Source organism: Schistocerca piceifrons, chromosome 8 (assembly GCF_021461385.2).
Source record: "Schistocerca piceifrons isolate TAMUIC-IGC-003096 chromosome 8, iqSchPice1.1, whole genome shotgun sequence".
In the NCBI taxonomy this organism is placed as follows: Eukaryota; Metazoa; Arthropoda; class Insecta; order Orthoptera; family Acrididae; genus Schistocerca; species Schistocerca piceifrons.
In genome coordinates, this window is record NC_060145.1 from 9,900,995 (window position 1) to 9,920,767 (window position 19,773).

General features: G+C 39.5%; 1 protein-coding gene across 1 annotated transcript in view; it reads left to right on the forward strand.

The window, feature by feature from the left end:
• Positions 1-19,773, forward strand: part of LOC124711237 (ubiquitin-conjugating enzyme E2 G1-like) — a 61,137-nt gene that overhangs the window by 28,306 nt on the left and 13,058 nt on the right. The window contains exon 3 of the mRNA XM_047241198.1: positions 7,894-7,991. Within this exon, the coding sequence (XP_047097154.1) occupies positions 7,894-7,991 (98 nt within the window). The remainder of the gene's footprint in view (positions 1-7,893; positions 7,992-19,773) is intronic.

The following is a 19,773-nucleotide window of genomic DNA, read 5'->3' on the forward strand; positions in this document are numbered from 1 at the left end:
ATAGCACCAGTGTTTCTCACACAATCAGTGCAGCCAGAGATGCCTAGTCATCCTCTGGCATCATCAGTGAGTACACATGTGAAGGTGTGCTCTTCTCAAGACAAGGACCAGCTGCCACAGGCTGCAGGCCAAAGTAAAGTACTGTCATATTCTCTCCCAGAAGATAAAATGGGGAAATCTTCACAGAAATTGAACTTGGTATGATAAGCTACTTTCTGAGGCTTTGGATGTTCTGCTCCCCAGCCCTGCAACTGTAGAATCTATGCACACGGACAATGGATCACACATTCAGATGGACCACTATCTGGTAGTGGAGTAATTACATCCAGATTGTCCATTCACCACTTTCTCAGACCTGACTCAAACAGCTCCTTCATTGGAACTGTAACAGCTACTATTCTCATTTGATCGAACTCCGCCATTTAATGGCTACTTACTCGGTAATTGGCATAGTGATTGAGGAAACAAGATTTACAGCAACACACCTTCCTGCTCTGAAAAACTGTAAACACTGCTGTACCAATTGTGTTAATGTTGATTGTTTTCAGTGAGCAGGTGCCCCTTACCACTGCACTAGAGGCTGTGGCCATCAGTGTCATACCTGCTTGTATGACAGTATGTACTGTTCATCTACCCCCAGGTGGGCCCTTTCATTGTCACAATATGTTAGTTAGTGATCGACAAATTGGTACAAGATACTATTATTCGTGCTGCAGCAGCAAAGCTACACAACTCCTCCGGCTCATCCCGACAACCACCCGTGCCATGGTGGCCTGAAGATACAGCCACAGCTATCAAGGAATGCCCCCAGGGTGCTTAAACACCACAAGCGCCGTCCCTGTACAGATAGTTTAATAGCATTCTGCACCTACATCTACATAGAAACTCCGCAAGCCATAATACGGGCGTGTGGGATGGTACCCCCCAGGCACTTAAATGTGATTTGCAGGAGTATCCATGTAAATGTAGATGTACCCTGTACCACTACTTGCCATTTCCCCTCCTGTTCTAATCGCAAATAGAGCAAGGGAAAAATATTTATGAGCCCTAATGTCTTATATTTTATCTTTGTGGTACTTGCGTGCAATGTATGTTGGCGGCAGTAGAATTGTTTGGCAGTCAGCTTCAAATGCCAGTTCTCTAAATTTTTTCAATAGCGTTTCTTGAAAAGAATGTCGCTGTCCCTCCAGGGATTCCCATTTGAGTAACACTTGCATATTGTTCGACCCTACCAGTAACAAATCTAGCAGCCTTCCTCTGAATTGCTTCCATGTCTTCCTTCAATCTGACCTGGTATGTATCCCAAATGCTAGATAGTAGTTGCATCAATGTCCTATATGTGGTGTCCTTTACAAATGAACCACTCTTTCCTAAAATTATCTCAATAAACCAGACTGACCATTTGCCTCCACTGCCACAGTTTTCACATGGTCGTTCCACCTCATTATCGCTATGCAATGTTAAGCTCAGCTATTTAAATTACTTGACTGTGTAAAACAGGACATTAGTAATACTGTGTCCGAATATTACAGGTTTGTTCTTCCTACGCATCCTCATTAACTTATATTTTTCGACATTTAGGGCTAGCTGCCATTCATCACACCAACTGGAAATTTTTTAAAGTCATTTTGTCTCTTCCTACTGTCCAACACCTTACCATACATGTGGCTTCATCAGCAAACACAGCAAACAGCTACAGATTGCTGCTCACCCTGTTCGCCAAATCCCCCCACCAAAGGCTCACGGTTCTTTCATGAGTTCGTGTGGGGTGCACACAAGGTGCTGAGCTGTTGCAGCCCATTCTTCTTTCTGTGGCTGCTTTTCCTTCACCCTGCTCTCCCTCCCTATCCTCGCACCTTCCCCGTTGCCCCTTCCTTTCTCTCTCTCTCGGTGTTGTGATTTATCTTGACCTGCCTATCCACCTGGTTCCCTATATTGCTTGAAATTTTGTTTCTTCTGCCTGTTCCTTCATCCGTTTTGGCATTTAGGTCCATGCTTGAGGTTTGACCTCCACTTGTAAATTTTCTGTTTTTAGTGTTAGCCGTTCAGGGAAGAACTCCTTCCCTAGCATCTGTGGTGTGGATTCCTCTCCCCTATTCCTTCCCCTCTTCCTTTCCCACTGTAGCCCTCTTCCACCCTGCTAGGTCATCAGCACATGTAGCCATTCCGTGTGTTTGGGCTGTTATGTACCTATCTGGCTGAGCCCCCTGAAAACACAGGGATCACATTACTGATATCTGAGCTGTTCCCTCCCCATGTGTGCCAACGAGTCGTTGCTTGTCTTCTTGGAGTATCAGAACTCCCGGCAATATTTGCTGTGCGTGGCAGCCCTTGCTTTGGCTTGGTGGTACCCATGGGGATAGTCTCAGATCGGAGTGGGTGTATCAGGGCAGATGCTTGGTGCATGAAGTGTATCTAACTGCAAAAATTAGCAATTCTTAAACAACTGTCACTTTGAATGGTGAAGGATCATTCAATGCTGCATCATATGACCCAGCAGTGTTACCTTCCCTAGCTACACTATGGCAGGAGGGCCATGCTTGCCGTCTTGGGATGAAACAATCCCTGCTACCTTGCCTACACTAGGATGGATGGGGACACATTCACCACCACGAAGCCATGGAGAATATTGAGGACAATTTTGGTGAAGTGGAGTCTCTTAGTAAGAGGCGGTCAGGCTTCCTGCTTCTTCTGTCACCCAACCTCCAGCTCTTCATGCTTGTGTCTTGACTCTTCACAAGTTTCTGAATATGGTTCAGGGAGTGATTTTTTCATAGGGACCTCACCCTGCAAACTGATGAGGAACTCCAGGCTAATCTGGAGTGATGCAGCATTCATTTTGTTCAACGTGTGCCGAAGGGTCGCAAAGACAACCGCACCGATATCAGTGCCTTCATTCTGGCTTGAGTGGGATTCCCTCCCAGAGTAGTTCAAGATTATGTGCTACAGGTGAGATGTGAAGTGGTACATCGCACCACCCTGGAGGTGCTTTTGGTGCTTGCATTTTGGGCATGTCTTCCTGCTGTATGGTGGACACTCATTGTGGTGACTGGACACCCACTTCATGAGGGAAGCCCCTGTGTTCCACCATCTGTGTGTATCAGTTGTCGTGACCGCCATAGTGCTCACTAGCCAGATTGCCCAGCTTGCAAGAGAGAGAAGAAGGTCCAAGAGTAAAAGTCTGGATCACTGTCTTATGCTGAGGGTCACCAAAAGTGTCAGGCACTCCATCTGGTGTCAGGCACTCCATCTGGTGTCAGGCACTCCATCTGGTGTCAGGCACTCCATCTGGTGTCAGGCACTCCATCTGGTGTCAGGCACTCCATCTGGTGTCAGGCACTCCATCTGGTGTCAGGCACTCCATCTGGTGTCAGGCACTCCATCTGGTGTCAGGCACTCCATCTGGTGTCAGGCACTCCATCTGGTGTCAGGCACTCCATCTGGTGTCAGGCACTCCATCTGGTGTCAGGCACTCCATCTGGTGTCAGGCACTCCATCTGGTGTCAGGCACTCCATCTGGTGTCAGGCACTCCATCTGGTGTCAGGCACTCCATCTGGTGTCAGGCACTCCATCTGGTGTCAGGCACTCCATCTGGTGTCAGGCACTCCATCTGGTGTCAGGCACTCCATCTGGTGTCAGGCACTCCATCTGGTGTCAGGCACTCCATCTGGTGTCAGGCACTCCATCTGGTGTCAGGCACTCCATCTGGTGTCAGGCACTCCATCTGGTGTCAGGATCTTAACTTTTGTTTGTTACATCCTTTCCCTCTCCTACCTCTTCCTTACCCCAGCTCAGTTCCCCTCTCCCCTCCCTCTCTAATGCAGTTCCTACGACCTCCCGTCCGGGAGTCACTCCCCACTCCCCGGCGAAAGAAGTGCTCTTCTTCGGCACCTACCTGTGATGAGGCTCCCCAGGTGGACCCTTTCCCAGGTGTCTTTCAGGGCGGAGGCCTCCTACAACAACTCGACCATCAGATGCACTATGTGTGCGCCCCAAGGTCGTCTGCTCTTTCACTTTCGGATCTATCAGATGCCTGTACTCCCTCTGTGCCCTGACCTTCTCCACCTCTGAAAATAAGAAGAAACATAAGTCCCAGGACAAGGCACCTGGGCATCCTCAGAGGTCCCTGTCCCCCCTCTCAACCTGAGTCTTGACATCTTATTTATGGATGTCACTCCATCATTCTTGGTGACAACCACTGAGTGACATGACCACCTCCTGGCTTCTTTATGTCCAAACTGGACTCTTGCCACATGATCATCCAGTGGAATTGCAAGATATACTATCGTCACCCACCGAAAATACATCTTGTCTCCTCCTACTCTGTCTTGCTCTTAAAGAAACGCACTTCTGTGATGACCACTCTCCAATGTTTTGTGGTTATCAGACATTCTGTTGGAACCATGTTAGTGCCAGGGTAGTATCTCATGGGGTCTGCACTTGTGTTCTCTCCGATATCATTAGTGACTTGATCCCCCTACGTACCAACCTAGAAGCAATGGTGGTTAGAGTGCAAACGACTCTGGCAATAACTGTTTGCAATGTCTACTTCCCTCCAGGTGGGCTACTTCCTTATGCTGAACTGTCTACCTTAAGACAGCTACTCCTGCCCCTGTTCCTCCTCCATGGGGACTTCAGTGCCCAGCACTCCCGTGCAGGAAGGCCACTTAAACACATAGGGGTCTCCTAATTTACTAACTTATTACTGATCTCAATTAGTCTTCAGTGATGGTTCCCCTACTCACTTCAGTGCCGCTTATGGCAACTTTACTGCTATCGGTCTCATGATCTCCTCCCCTGTTCACATGGCTTCCCTGCATTGGTCATCCCATGATGACTTTTGTGGCAGTGACCACTTTCTGGTGATTCTATCATTCCACTGCTGCCTCCAGGCAGACAGGTCCCCATGTTGGGCATTCCGCAAGTCCAATTGGCCTTTATATACACGTGCTGTGTTACACCTCCCTCTTGAATTGCATTGATGCGGTCATGGAATTGCATTGATGCGGTCATGGAAGGCATCTCTGCCACTATTCTTCATACTGCTGGCACTGCTGTCCCCCTATTCACAGGTCCTCCTCATCATCGACTGTTACTGTGGTGGACAGAGGATGTAGCAGTTGCTGTTCAGGACTGCCAACAGGTACTGCAGCGATTTAAACGACATCCTTCCCACACCAACCTCCTCACTTTTAAGCTTCTGTGCGCAACTCGTGGTCGTGCGGTAGCGTTCTCGCTTCCCGCGCCCGGGTTCGATTCCCGGCGGGGTCAGGGATTTTCTCTGCCTTGTGATGACTGGGTGTTGTGTGATGTCCTGAGGTTAGTTAGGTTTAAGTAGTTCTAAGTTCTTGGGGACTGATAACCATAGATGTTAAGTCCCATAGTGCTCAGAGCCATTTTTTAAGCTTCTCTGGGTTAAGGCTTATTACCTTATTAAGCAAAGTAAAAAGCAGTGCTGGGAGTGCTGTTTCCTCCCTGAGGCTGTATGCCTTTTCATAGCAGGTTTGGTCAAAGCTCCATAGCCTTCTGGGCCACCAGCAACAGTCTGTTGCCCAGACACAGACAGCATTTGTGTCCTCTTCCTACCCTGCTAACTCTCTCTGGGAGAAACAGAGTTGAACAGATGCCCCTCTGTTTCAACGTGCACAGTGTGGTGCCCTATAATGAACCATTCACTGAATGGGAATTCTTACAGGCTCTTACCTCTTCACAAGACATGGTCCCAGACCTAGATCCCATCCACAACCAGATGACCAACACTTGGGCGTTTCCCAGAGTGGTGGGATCGAACGTAGTTTTCTGATTTATTGACCTTCTTCCATAGATTGTGAAAATCTTCTTTGGTATAACATTAATGCAAGGGTGCTGATCTAGCTGTTTAGTGCCCTCCACCATAAATAATATGAAGCAGTGGGTGTCAGGTGTGGATAATTTTACTTAGAATTCCCTCCCCCCCCCCCCTCCCCCAATGACACACAAAGTATTGCAATTTAAGAGTTGTGAGTCCATTCATAGAAAACACATTATTTTATTTTATTACTATGTGTACTGTCTTGGGAATTATTCAAGACTAATTAGAAGTTCCCACCAGGTTGGAAAAATGAGCCTTTCAATGTGTCTGTACTCTTCTGGTAATTGGAAAGTGACAAATACTTTCTTATTGTTCTTTGTAACTTTACTGCTTAACTAATTCATGTCTGTTAAGTATGTGCTTCTCTTAACTTGTGAAAAAACTCCAAATCAAAAGCTTCATAAACACCTGAGTTACGGGCATTTATGTAGATAAGTACTATTTTGCATTTACATGCTTGTAGAGCCAGTTATCTGAATATCGCTACATTTAAAATTAGATATACAAAAGTTTTAGTCAGAGAACAAAGATTTTGTACAAGTTCTTATGGTAAAAGTTCCGGCAAATGTGCAAAGTTTCATAAAAATCTGAGTTGAGTGACAGGAAGTGTGTAATTAGACATGGAATGACCCTCTTATAACCCCTGTGTTCATAATTTTCTTGTTGCACAACTACTGACTTGATTTTACAAAAGTGCTTATAACTGAAAATTAGTTTCATTTGATGGTTCCAGTTCATACACAATTGCAGAGTTGAGGAATAGAACTCTTTCCTGAAGAGCTTAATTTGTGAAACTTTTACAAAAGATCATTGCTGAGAAACAAGAGACCATTGCCAACAAAAATATTAGGTCACAATAATATAATACCAGTAATTGCTGCTGATGACATGGTGGTCGGCCAGTACCGTTGGGCCTTCAGGGCCTGCCCAGGAGTAGTTTTTTTAAATTGCTTCTGCTTCAGTCCAGAGACTAGTTTGCTCTGTGTAACCATACTAGTCTACTTGTTGCATATAAATAATTTCTTGTTTCTGAATTTAAATTCCTTTTCCAAATTTCTCCTCGATTTCATCTGTAGCTTGCTGTATGTGTAGATTGAATTACAGGGGTGAGGGGAGGTTGGAGCTAGAACACGTCCTCACTTCCTTCTCTGGTACTGCCTTCCTTTCATCTCCTTACTCATAGCTGTTGTCTGATTTCTGTGCAAGTTTTAGATAACCTTTTGCTTCCTGAATTTTAGCCCTGCTATCTTCAGAATGTCAGTCTATTCCAGTGTACAAATGCTATAAATGTAAGTTTGTTGACTTTCTTCAGGTTATCTTCTAAGATAAATTGTAGGTTCAGTATGGCCTCACATTTTATGTAATACTTAGAGAGTCCACATCTGCTTCTAGAAAAACTTTGCCGTTGAAAACCTGGTTTTTAAAATCCTATCTTACCATTACGCAATCTGACTGAAAAGTTGAATTTCCTCCAGATCATCTTGTATACAACCTCCTTTTAAGATGAGTATATGGCTCTATGACGGACTGATAAAAACAGTTTTAGAAGGTTATGTAGAAGGGAAAAGGAAGCGAGGAAGGAAGAGATTCCAGATACTGGATGACATGATGGACGGTACAACATACAGCAGCCTTAAGAAGGAAGCAATGGATCGCAGAAAATGGAGAGGCAAAGGACCTGCTAATATAGCAGATAACATGATGATGATGATGATGATGATGATGATGATATGGCTCTAAGGTCAGCAGACCAACCAGGGAAGCCTGAAGACTCAATTGTTTCACAATTCTTAGAAGCATTTTCAAGCACGAAATTGTGTCAAAAAGTGAAATTTTCGCGGGTTCCCATTTTGTTCCCTACATTCCATGTTCTCCTACTTTCTTTTCCCAGTGGCAAATTCCAGTACCACACGATAGTTAATTTTCGTCTCATTAAAAGTGCTTAAATAGTTCATCTCGTTTATTTTAAAATTAATTTTGACAGTGGTTTGATCTTTTATTGGGTATTTTTCATCAAAGAAATGTATGTTTTGATTTTCAGCGAAGGTGGTTTTTTCAAAGCACACCTTCATTTCCCAAAGGAATATCCACTGCGGCCACCCCGTATGAAATTTATCACAGAAATATGGCATCCAAACAGTGAGTAGCAATTAAAATAAGTTATATACCATCTTGCATGCTTAGTCATTATTGCTAACAAAATTAAAATACTGATTTTTCAGTATCTAAAAATTAGTGTTAATTTGCACTCTGAAATCGTGAAAGTATTTGCCCTCGGTATTGAAAGTACTTCTTCTGTGTTAGAGTAGTATCAGTGTGCAATTTGGACAATATTGTCTGTATCATTTCCATATGATATACTGTAATACTCCCTTTTTATACTTTTCAGTTGATTGACATAGTGTTAAATGCAGGAAAGTGTAAAATATAGGAAAACAAATGCAAATAAATTCCTTGCACTGTCATTCTCTTTGTGTTGTTCAAAGTATGAAATTAAAACAATTTAAATTTTGCCTATTTTTGAAAAATCTGAAATTGTTTTTATTTCTAATAGCAGTTACCTTAACTTACTCTACACAATATACAAAGCATCAAAACAAATCACTACCACCAGATGCCCTACTAATGTACTGCCTCAAAATGTTGATAGCTTCCATGGCAGCTCTGTTGCTTGGCCCAACTGATTCTTGATCATCCTCCTCTTCACAAATCATCTGTCTCTTCCCTTCTTCAAAATGTTTGGTAATGAAGCTGTTTGCACCTCTGAAGTGATGACTGAAGCATCAACATGGCATACTCTTGAAATGTAGATAATGTGCCTATCACAGAAAAATCTGTAGGCTCAGGCAGATCTTCCAGTGGTTTCAGTTTGTTTTCTGTGAACTTAAATCCTGCTGTCATGAAACAGTTAGGAATAATTAAAGGAATCATGTCCATCCCTGCTTTGGCTGCACAGTACATAGCATCCAAAAGTGATATTCATTGATTTTATGTCCATGACATTATCATGCATAAATACAGCCTTCTGGACAAGCATTTTTTTATATTTCCATTTAAATGAGCAGATAATTCCCAGATCTAATGGTCGAAGCTATCATACAATTGGAAGGCAGCAACACTAACTTAATATTTCTGAGATGGAAACTGTCAGGGTGTGCTGGACATCTGTCAAGTAGCAGCATTATTTTCCTATTTTTGCTCTCATTTTAGCATCCAGTGCTTGCATGGTGGATGTGAAGATGGAATTGGTCATCCATGCAGTGCTGTTGGAATCATTAGTCATTCACATTTTTTAAACTTGTTGGCTTTTTAAGTTTACCAATTATCAAAGGAGGTAATTTTTCACATTCGTCAGCATTAAGCACAAGTGAAACAGTTATCCTCAGTTTCCCACTGTGGCATTTATCACCTTTAAGATGTATGATATTACTTGGTAGTGTGTTATAAAAAGACCATTTTCGTCTACATTAAAAATATTTTTAGGACGTAATCTTCAAAGATATATTGCAGTTTGTTTTTCCATTGGTCCACAGTTCCACTATTAACACTTAAACTTTCACTACACAGCTGGCTGTAGACAATGTTCTGATGAGTTTTAAATAGACTGATCCAACAATTCAGTGCTGTGAAGTTTGTGATAACCCATTTTTGCAACAAACTGAAGGCCCCCCCCCCCCTGCAGTTTTTTTTTTTCAGTATGTTGCCATCAAGTGGAGTTCTTGATACTCATGCTAACAAACCACTCCGCAATGAGTTTGGACAAACCATCATATGCTGATGGCCAAATGTATTCACACTTTTTTGCCATGGAACCAGGCTGCCTCGCATTGGCTTTGATATAGGTCCTTCAGTAATTGAACTCACAATCCAAAATGTGAATCTATCCAGTGGAGAATCATCATTCTTTCTTCCACAGAAATACATTTATGTTTCTAATTATGTCTTTTGTAGGCACTAATTCAAGTTACCACAGAATGTGGTTCGTACCCTAGTGTTTGCTTATTATTTTTTAGAGGTACTGTTAGAATTGCAGCTCCCTTTTTACATTCAAAGAAACAGATACTGTATGTATAATGCAGAATATAAAATTTACTTACTACCGTTAGTGAAAATTTAATGGTGCATTTTGTTTCAGAATTCATAATTAAATATGCAGTAATCATTTCTATTTTTTAGTGATAAGAAGACTTCTTGCCTAGTTCGTTTCATTACACATTGGCATGATTCAGAACAACTCCTGTCGACTGTCTTCTGTTTTAAATTGTGGCCATGTATACAGTCAGATGGTAATGGTTATTTTATATTTTACCTAAAAACTAGTGAGATCATTTTCCAACCAAAAAAGTCGGTTTAACATAGATCCATGTGAAGCATTCATTGCAAGCAGTATTCCTCTTCACAAACCCTGTCCTCAAAGGCTTCCTGCACAAATATTGCATAATTCAAAATATACTAGATAAACAAACATTGCATAAAAGTTATATTCTGCAATTTACGTAAATGTTCTGGAAGAAATAAGCAATGAACTAGATGACAGCACTATCTGGATTTCAATTGACGAAAGTACCTACACTTGTGGCCTCTAAATTGCAAATTTAATTATTGGTTCTTTAAAAGAGGAGCCTTCTTCTTATTTAGCAGCCCGCAAAGAACTTGGAAAAAGTAAGTCATTCTATGATTGCCACACTAGCAGGAAAAGCTGTCAAAGTATTTTACCTCAATTTGGTTCATGTGATGTGCTTCGCTCATGGAGTACATAGTCTTGCTGAAGAAATACATTGTATTTGTGTGAATGTCAATAAACTGAGTTCATCCACAAAGAAAGGGTTTCTAAAATCTCGTGCTGGCATCGAGACCTACAAAGAAAAACTACCAAATGTGCCTTTACCTCCCGAACCAATGGTAACTCATTGGGGTATGTTGGTTGAAGCTGTGTTTTTACAATGAAAAATGTAAAATAAATTGCAAATGATACTTTGGCCCGGTGGGAAAGTTTTGTATTCGAGAATAGTACTTCTGTGGGGACCAATAAAAATGAACGTAAGTGGGTAAACATGAATTGGGGAGTGGGGGATTAAAACAGATAAGTGAATAACACTAATAACCAACAGGGGAGGAAGGTTTGAGATTGCTTATGGAGTTTTTCCTTGTGATTGATGGAATCGGAAAGGATGTCAGAAAGTTTACATCTGCATAGTTCAGGGAAACCATACTGTTCAGATGGTTTTGGCCCTTCCACTCAGAACTTTCACATTCTGATGTGGAGGTTGATGGTGTCTATCATCTGCACAAGAATGCTCAGTATATTTTAATGCTACAGACACAATAAGATTGTACATTCAGCATGGTCCACATCCTTCAATAAATTCGTGAATGGTTAATTATTGGAACATACATTTTTAACAACTAAGAGAATTCCATGATGCAAGCATTGGCATTTCGACTAATGCTGAAGAAAGGTTTATTTTTAAGTAGTTTGTAGTGGAAAAGGGTTTTGATTATGATGGCTATTCCAATGTACATGGTTAGTGGCAACCAGTCAGCCAATAGCCATTCCTTCCTTCCGGCCTTGATCATCAGATATGTTTACATTTCATCATAGCTGTCAGAGTACTCACTGGTAGCTTTTGGATGACTCCTGTCTCCACAAATGTTTCTACATTAATAGCACTATAGAGCACCTGGATACTTGTATTTAATCACTGAAGTGTTAAATTTGACTCACTTTGTTTCTGGTTCTGGAATAAAATTTTAAATGCACATAGATTACATTCTACATCCAGTGTTGTTGTTAATGTCTTATTTAAATGGCAGGTATTGCATTTTGCTGTGTCATACATAGGTACCTGGTGATGGCTAGCAGTTTCCTTAAAAGCTAGATACTCATAAAGTGATCGTAATGATGTGCTTTAGGAAAATGAGACAAAACATTACTTCATGTCCTGTTACTTCATTGCGGTATGTTGTCCTCGGAGCTGTCGTTCGTTATGAAGTTAGCAGGGTTGCCACAAGTTCTGGAAATCAGGGAATTTCAAACATGACAGGTAAATCAGAGAAATATTAGGGGAAATTTGAAAAAAAACCTGAAAATCTCGTTTTGTCTCGGTAATTGAAATAGTTTGTTTACTGAGGTGTTGGGCATTTGTCATTGACTAGGTGCAGCTGAGTACACGCACCCCTTCCCCACTCCATTACTACTGCTTCACCCCTTCCTACCACCCCATTTGGCTTGAAGTCTGTGCTGGCACAACTTCTTGCTTCTAGCCTAGCAGCTGCTGATGAGAGGCAGGGAAGCATGAGGAATGGTTTGTTTGGATCTGATTCTCAGAGACTGTAGATGCAGTGACCAATGACGATAGTCATGTGTGTGTGGGTTGTGTCTGAGTGATTGTGTCAATGTGTGGCATTTTGGTTTTCTGAAGCTATGGCTGAATATTTAGGTGTGAGAGTGTGATTCTTTCCTATGTACCTGTGTACAGCTCAGCAATCGTCTTTATGGTAAGTTGCTACCTGTCCTCATTGTTATTGATTCTCAGAGTACTTGTTAAAGTTACCTTTTGCGTCAACTGGATCACCGTGGTCTCATTTCAACATGTTGTCTGTGGCTCATGAATAGCTGGCCACACAAGGTGATTTCTGTGACGGGTCAAAACCACAGGTCGTTTCTGCTGATATCTGTAATGGATCAGGCCTGCTGATCTGGCACCATTTAGTTCCCACTAATGTGCATGCCCTGCCCGTCGGATCAAGTCTCACCAATCTTCCAGCAGGCCAGGTCTGTTTGTGTCGTAATGCAGCGGATTTTCATGGTTTATCCATAAACCCACAACTGGTGTTCTTCAGCAGGCCAGAGGCCGTGGACGATGGATCTCAAGAATTGCGACTCTCACCATAAGAACCTATTTTACCTCACCCTCTTAAATTTTGCTGAAAGTTGGTATACTTATAGTGGGCACTGAGACTAAGAAAAATACCAAATTTCAATTTTTTATCTCCAATAATTCCTGAAATATGGCTATGTAAACTTTTCAAAACCCAGCCAAAAATGTGTGAATGGGCTTTTTAAATTGTCCTAGGACCTGCCCTTATTGAGCTAGAGAACTGGGAAAGGTGTCATTTTGCGTGCTCTTTCCAGGGATATACAACAAAACATAGCTTCTAATTAATAACCTTTCTCAAAATACTAATTAATATTTTGATTTAATTTTAATTTTTTTACAAAAAGTACATAGTTGAAAATTTTCAAAATATTTCTGTAACTACTACGTACTATACAAATCACATGGCAAAATATAAATCTGGGATGATGATGGGTTCATTGTTAAAAAAATTATTCCGGACTCTTGTTTTTCACTAACGACCCTAGTTTGACCAAATTGACCTTTAACAAACAGGAATTTCTTTAAAATATACTGAAAGGTAAGTAAAAAGTATTAGAAATATCATTTACATAATAGTTCTGGTCCATGATGTTTGAAATGGAACTATTAAACAAATTAAATACGTAATGCTTGTTTTTTAGTAACAGCTATCTGTACATAGCCAAATTTAACACAATAGGTACTAACAATAATTTTGAAACAACTTTCTATAAAATATACATTAACACTAACCTGAGACAAAAATTAAGTTTTGAGTTAAAAGCAGTTTCCCAATAAATTGTCTTGGAACTTCACATATTACATTTTAATAAAGCTGACTGGGTTCATTAAGAATGTATGTTCTCCCTGTTGGAGTAAATGGATTCACTTTTGTGAGAACATCCACAATTGACACCCACAGGACACCTGCATGTGCAGGATAAGAGAATGACTTAGCTGGTCCACATGGATGAAGAAAAGTTACTTTCACTTAAAGTTCTTCGTTGTTTTTTTTTTCTAAAATGTACCCAAGCCACCAGTGTCTGCCATATACAGTGGTGATGTAGTTACTTCCCTCTCCCAACTCTGCATATCACTGAGAAGTATTTGACTATTAATTTTGATGTAGTGTTGGGAATGAAAGTGTGAAATTGCTGTGTTCCTTTGATTGTCAAGGCCTCTTCAAGTTGGCTTTTTAAGAATATTTCTGAAGCAGCGTAGTCTTCTTCAGTGGAATATGCAAAATCAACATTTGTGATATTATCTACTGCCCACTCAAATATATATTGTGCTGTTTGGATCTGATTTTGGTATGGCCTTTGCAAACTTGCACGAGCTGCCAGTCTCTTTACTGAACCCCCTACTCCATCACAAGGCCCTTTCCCATGTGCTGTGGCTGAAAAGTGCCACTCAGTTTTTATGTTGAAGTCTTCCTCATGAGGGCAAAGGTTCAGGAAGTTTTTCTAATTTTTATACTGAGCGGCAGAAATGTCAGAATAATAGTATCTTTTTTAAAATCTTTTGAAATTTATTTGTTAGATATGAAATTAGCTTCTTTTGAAAAGTGTAAACTGCAGTTGTATTGTGCTCCAGGCAATCGGAAACAATGACAAAGCTCATATGCTCAATTTTGTATTCTTGTTTGTAATATAATCTGTTGTCTTGTCCAGTGGAAACTCTGAGCTTTATCCTGTAGAACTATACTATATTTTTTCTGAAAAATCACATATGACAACAAATTCAGATTCCTTAAGGTTTTCTCCTGTGGAGTTAAGGAATGTTCATTGTTGCTTGGCAATGAAGTCGTGCCGAATCAAAGTTGACATCTTACTACAAAATAAATCTAGGAATTCTTCAGAAGTTTTCTGAACAATTTCCAGATTACATCGGTCAACTGACATCCACTGTCGGAACTAAACTTGTTCAATTAAGTTTTCATGAAGAGTCTTTTAAAATTTTACATATGACAGTTTGTCCTGGGCAGTATTCAGTTTTTCCCATGTTGCAATCAACTGATGATGGGTTGCAAAGCATTTTTGCAATGCATTGCTTATAATTGTTTAAGCTGCTGTTCGTTCCTGCATTTAGTTTGGCATTTTCTATCATTAATTTTATGTTTTGGTGAGTTGTGCACACGCAGACAGTGTGTGTGCCACTCCGGCCAGCTAATAAACAATGTTTTGGTCTCAACTCGGCAAATTTAGAGAAACCTATATTTATGTTAGGGAACTTGTCTTTAAAATGTTTGTAAGCTTCTTTAAGGTTACACAAAATAAGTTTTTTATATTTTTGTTTTATTTCCACTTGTTTCTGTAATTGTCACACAATCTTTAATACCTGGTATTACCCTGCCAACTTCGTCATTTTCATATGTACAGTTTTGACAGTTTCAGTTGGTAAACAGGTAAACACTTCCCTGGTTTTGGGTTTGGAACTTTCATGAATCCTCTCTTTCAGAATTGTTTTTGACTGCCGAACAATGTAATTAGGAGCATTAAATTCCCTCATTATTTTCCTGACACTCCACTTTTCAGGTAAACTTGTAAGAATCATTAGTTTTTGCTCTGCTTATAGAATTTTTAAAGTTTCTTTTAAGATTTTCAAGAACGGATTCATCAGTATCTGACGAAGTTCCAGGAGCAACAAAAAGTTTACGTGTCCTAATGAGATTTTCTTCACTTTTGATTTGGCGTAATGCCTAGATGTTAGTTTTCTCTTGTCAGTTGGGGACTCACCTAATTCTTGAAGTGTTGTGTTATGTTTTAACAGCTACTGAAGTTGGAGTGAAGTCAGGGTCTTGGTCTCGGATGATTATCTCTGATCCAGAAGATTCTTCTTAAACACTTTAATCACTGATGGGCTCTGGTGTATTTTTCAATTTGGTTCCATCTTTCCTACATTTATCACAAATCTTGGCACCACTTGGTATTTGAGGAAATAATTTGGGCATCCATGGTGTGACATTTCAGTTTTTTTCTGTCTCTAATAAAATGATTCGATTTCTTCAATGGAACACTGCACTCTTACAGCACTGCACTTTTTACTTGGTTCCATATTTATACAAAAAACCACTTATAAACTGTCCTTCAATGTATAGATTTACTTGAAAATGAACTATTAAATATAATAGATACAGGCTGGTCAACACACAGGTAACAATTGATTTGCACTAAAACCGCAGTGCACAATAATGCTGTAGGCACACAAACCCTTAGAAGGTAACAATGCAGACTACATCATCTCAACAATGGCTGCAGTCTCTGAATTACTGTACAGACATCAAGCCCTATGTATACGGTCCTCTACTGACGTACTACCTTAAAGGTCAGTTTGGTCAAACTAGGGCCGTTAGTGAAAAACAAGAGTACAGAATAATTTTTTTAACAATGAACCCATCATCATCCTACATTTATATTTTGCCATGTGATTTACAAGAGTATGAAGTAGTTGTGGAAATATTTTGAAAATTTTCAATTATGTGCTTTTGTAAAAAAATTAATCAAAATATTAATTAGTATTTTGAAAAAGGTTATTAATTAGAAGCTATGTTTTTATCACTGGAAAGAGCATGAAAAATGCTGCAAAATGACACCTTTCCCAGTTCTCTAGCTCAATTAGGGCAGCTCCTAGGGCAACTTAAAAAAGTCCGTTCATACATTTTTGGCCAGTTTTTTAAAAGTTTACATGACCATATTTCAGGAATGGTTTGAGGTAAAAAAATTGAAATTTGGTATTTTTATTAATTTCAGCGCCCACTATAAGCATACGAACTTTCAGCAAAATCTAAGAGTGTGAGGTAAAATTTATTTAAAGTGTGTTGATTTGACATGGAATGACTCCAGTGTTGTGTTTTATAAACATTTTACTTGTTCTAGTACATTTGGGCTCTTAAAAAGTAGTTTGTCAGAAAGTATGGACAATAAGAAGAAAATTGTCAGTCGCTGGGTTTTGTATGCTATGTACTCGTATATTTCTTGAAAGAAAAATCACAAAATACCTGTAAAATAATGAATATAACACAGTGGGTAATAACTTGCATAATAGAAGCAACATTTTATTGGTGGTCACATAAGTGTTGGCTTACATAATTCTTCCCTGTCTTATACAGTTTTCTAGAGGCCTAATTTTTTTTCTGAGGTTATTTCTGAAATCAGTGAAGGTTTTAAATCTGTCGGGCAACTCCAATGAAATGTGCATTTTTCTCACAAAATGTTTCGTTTTATTGAAATAAAATATCAGTGATCTTAATGAAATGCACATATTATTTTGGGTTGCTTTCTCCACCTAAAAACAGTTTCTTACAAAAGATGTTTATGTTCGTACTTAAGAGTTTTTCTGACATAAGGAAACGCCATCTGCTTTCAAGTTTAAAGATATTTCCTCATTCGCACTATTGTCTTTTGTACTGTTGCTGAAAAGACATATTGTCAACTTAGATTTTAATTTACCCTAGATCACTAAATTTGTCGGGGAAAGATGCTAAAACTTGCCTGGAAATCAGGGAAATAGCGGAAAATTCCACTTGGGCAAACTTGTGGTAAGCCTGCTTAGATACCATCAGTTTAGATCAGTGGAAGGTAGAGATCACATGAAATATATTTCAATCTCCAAGTTTTCTTGTGATAACGAATGGTATGATTGATGTACTTTTGCCTATGTAAGCAATTTATATTCTTGTTTATTTTGTGTGCACATTAAAGCTTAGTATTGATAAAATGAACTCATTGTCGATTTTCCTGTACCATCCCTTACTCGCAATTGCTGCCATGATTGCCACCTTGTAAGTGGGACACATTTACATCAAAATGAGAACAGTTATATTTAGTATCTCAACGAAAGAAGTGACACTAATTAAATATTCATATAATCAGAGTTTATCAGCTACTGTTTCTGGACTGGTCAAAATAGTTACGGTAATATGTGGTTTCATCAAAATTCTACCTAATGTAGTTTAGGTACCTATTCTTACAATCAAATTAACACCCCTCATATATTTGGAAATTGTTTTATAGACTGGTAACAGTGCTTTATTAGAGATGCCATAGTGTCATTTTAAATATTGGATATGTAGAAATTATTTACTCTGGTATCTCCTTGTATGCTGTGATGTCAGTGTTAATATGCTTCTGTGATAGGATATTGTTGTAAAATATGTTTGATGTGTGATTGCCCCCTGCCAGTGGCCTTGCTGCAGTGGTAAAATTGGTTCCTGTCAGATCACCGAAGTTAAGCACTGTCGGCTTGGTTAGCACGTGGATGAGTGACTGTCCGGTCTAGTTAGTGCTGTTGGTAAGTAGGGTGCACTCAGCCCTTGAGGCTAATTAAGGAGCTAACTTGATAAGTAGCAGCTCCAGTCACAAGAACTGGCAACAGCCGGAGAGCTGTGTGCATCCACTGACAGCAATAGGCTGAGGATGATACGGTGGTTGGTTAGTACTGTTGGGCCTTCAGAGGCCTGTTCAGACAGTATAGGTAGTTTAGTATGATTTCCCACGGATTTTAATTTGGCTGTTTACAAGAAGTAGGCTCTAATGAAAAGATACAAATAAGCTGGGAGCATTCAGAAAACCAAGTCCAGTAAAGTGTAATTTAAGACACTCTGTATTTGAGGCCACAAATTATTCTTAGAGCTCTTTTTTTCCATTCTAAAACCATTAACGCTAAGAGTTGAATGTCCCTAGAAGGTGGTCCCATATTGGAGCAGTAAGTGGAACTGGATATAGTATACCTGCAGTTTTGTTTTGCTTTTATATTCTTAGGCCATAGCACATGGATGAATTGGAAGTGTACACTGTGCAGGAAAGGGTTACATTTTCCACAGAAGTGTGTCTAATTGCCGTAATGGGAAAAGAAATTATCATGCTTGGAGTTACACCAAGGTAGAGTGAACTCACTGTATCCTTGTGATGAATGATCATAAATTATTTTTTGTTGCAAATATCAAACTTAGCTGCCAAATTATCCTCAACCTTCCTGTGTTCATATCTGAAATAAGTACTGATACTAAGGAAAAATCCACTGATTCAAAGGTTTTGTGCTATTAAGGAGATCAGAAAATAATAAAATTTCCTAAAAAGTAATTTTTCTCCTGCTTAAACGGGTATAATGTGCCCTTAATGCATAAATATCAGTAAACCTAAAATCCTTGACTTCATGCAACTATAAACAAATTTTCTCAAATTATTTACACCAAAAATTATTAATAAAGTACACCAGTGCATAAATGGTAAAATAAAATTATAATAGTCACTTGATTTGTATAAGCATAAATATACTATTTCCTTCAGTCATTTGGAGTGTCATTTTCAATTACTGTGCACTTTGTCAGTGGAAGATAGTGACTTGTTGACCATTTACAGGATTCTCTTAAGATACCTTCACCCCTTTTTTTCTTAAACCAGTAGCATTTGTGTAATAGGTCCTGCAAAATTGAATGTGGAGATCATATGTGTTGGATTTAATTAATATTAAAATTTTTCTATGTGTGTGGTATGCAGCTGTTTTAATGACAGCATCATTGTTTGAGCAGACAGTTATACCAGAATAATGCATAGTTCTGTATGAATATAAAAACCACTGGCCATCATTACTCTTTCTTTTTCTGAGACAGGGCTAGGGAAGCACCACAGCTAATAGTTCTGAGATTTCATTAGGTGACACCACACTTGTTTCACTTGTGCTTAAGTTGGGTTATTGAAGCTTGATAATGTATTGCATTTGTTTGGTTTTTTATTTAATGCAGGTGCATTTTTACACTGTGTAAAAGTGCTTGGGTATATGCTACTTAATGTTTCAGCTGTTTGTTACTATGTTCATGCATTTTAGACAGACATGTCCCTTACATATCGACTTTGAGAAGATTTCTGTTTGAATAAATATAGCCTAATAATTGTCATACCATTCCATGTACATAATGTTTGATGTAGATACTGTCAGCAATTTGGTTGAAGATTTAATATTGATGAGGCTACACGCTTTGAAGAGTTAATGTGCAGATTTTCTTAAATCTGTACTTCCTCCTTATTTCTCTGACTAGAAGGTGGTAAGTCATTTGTTTTGTG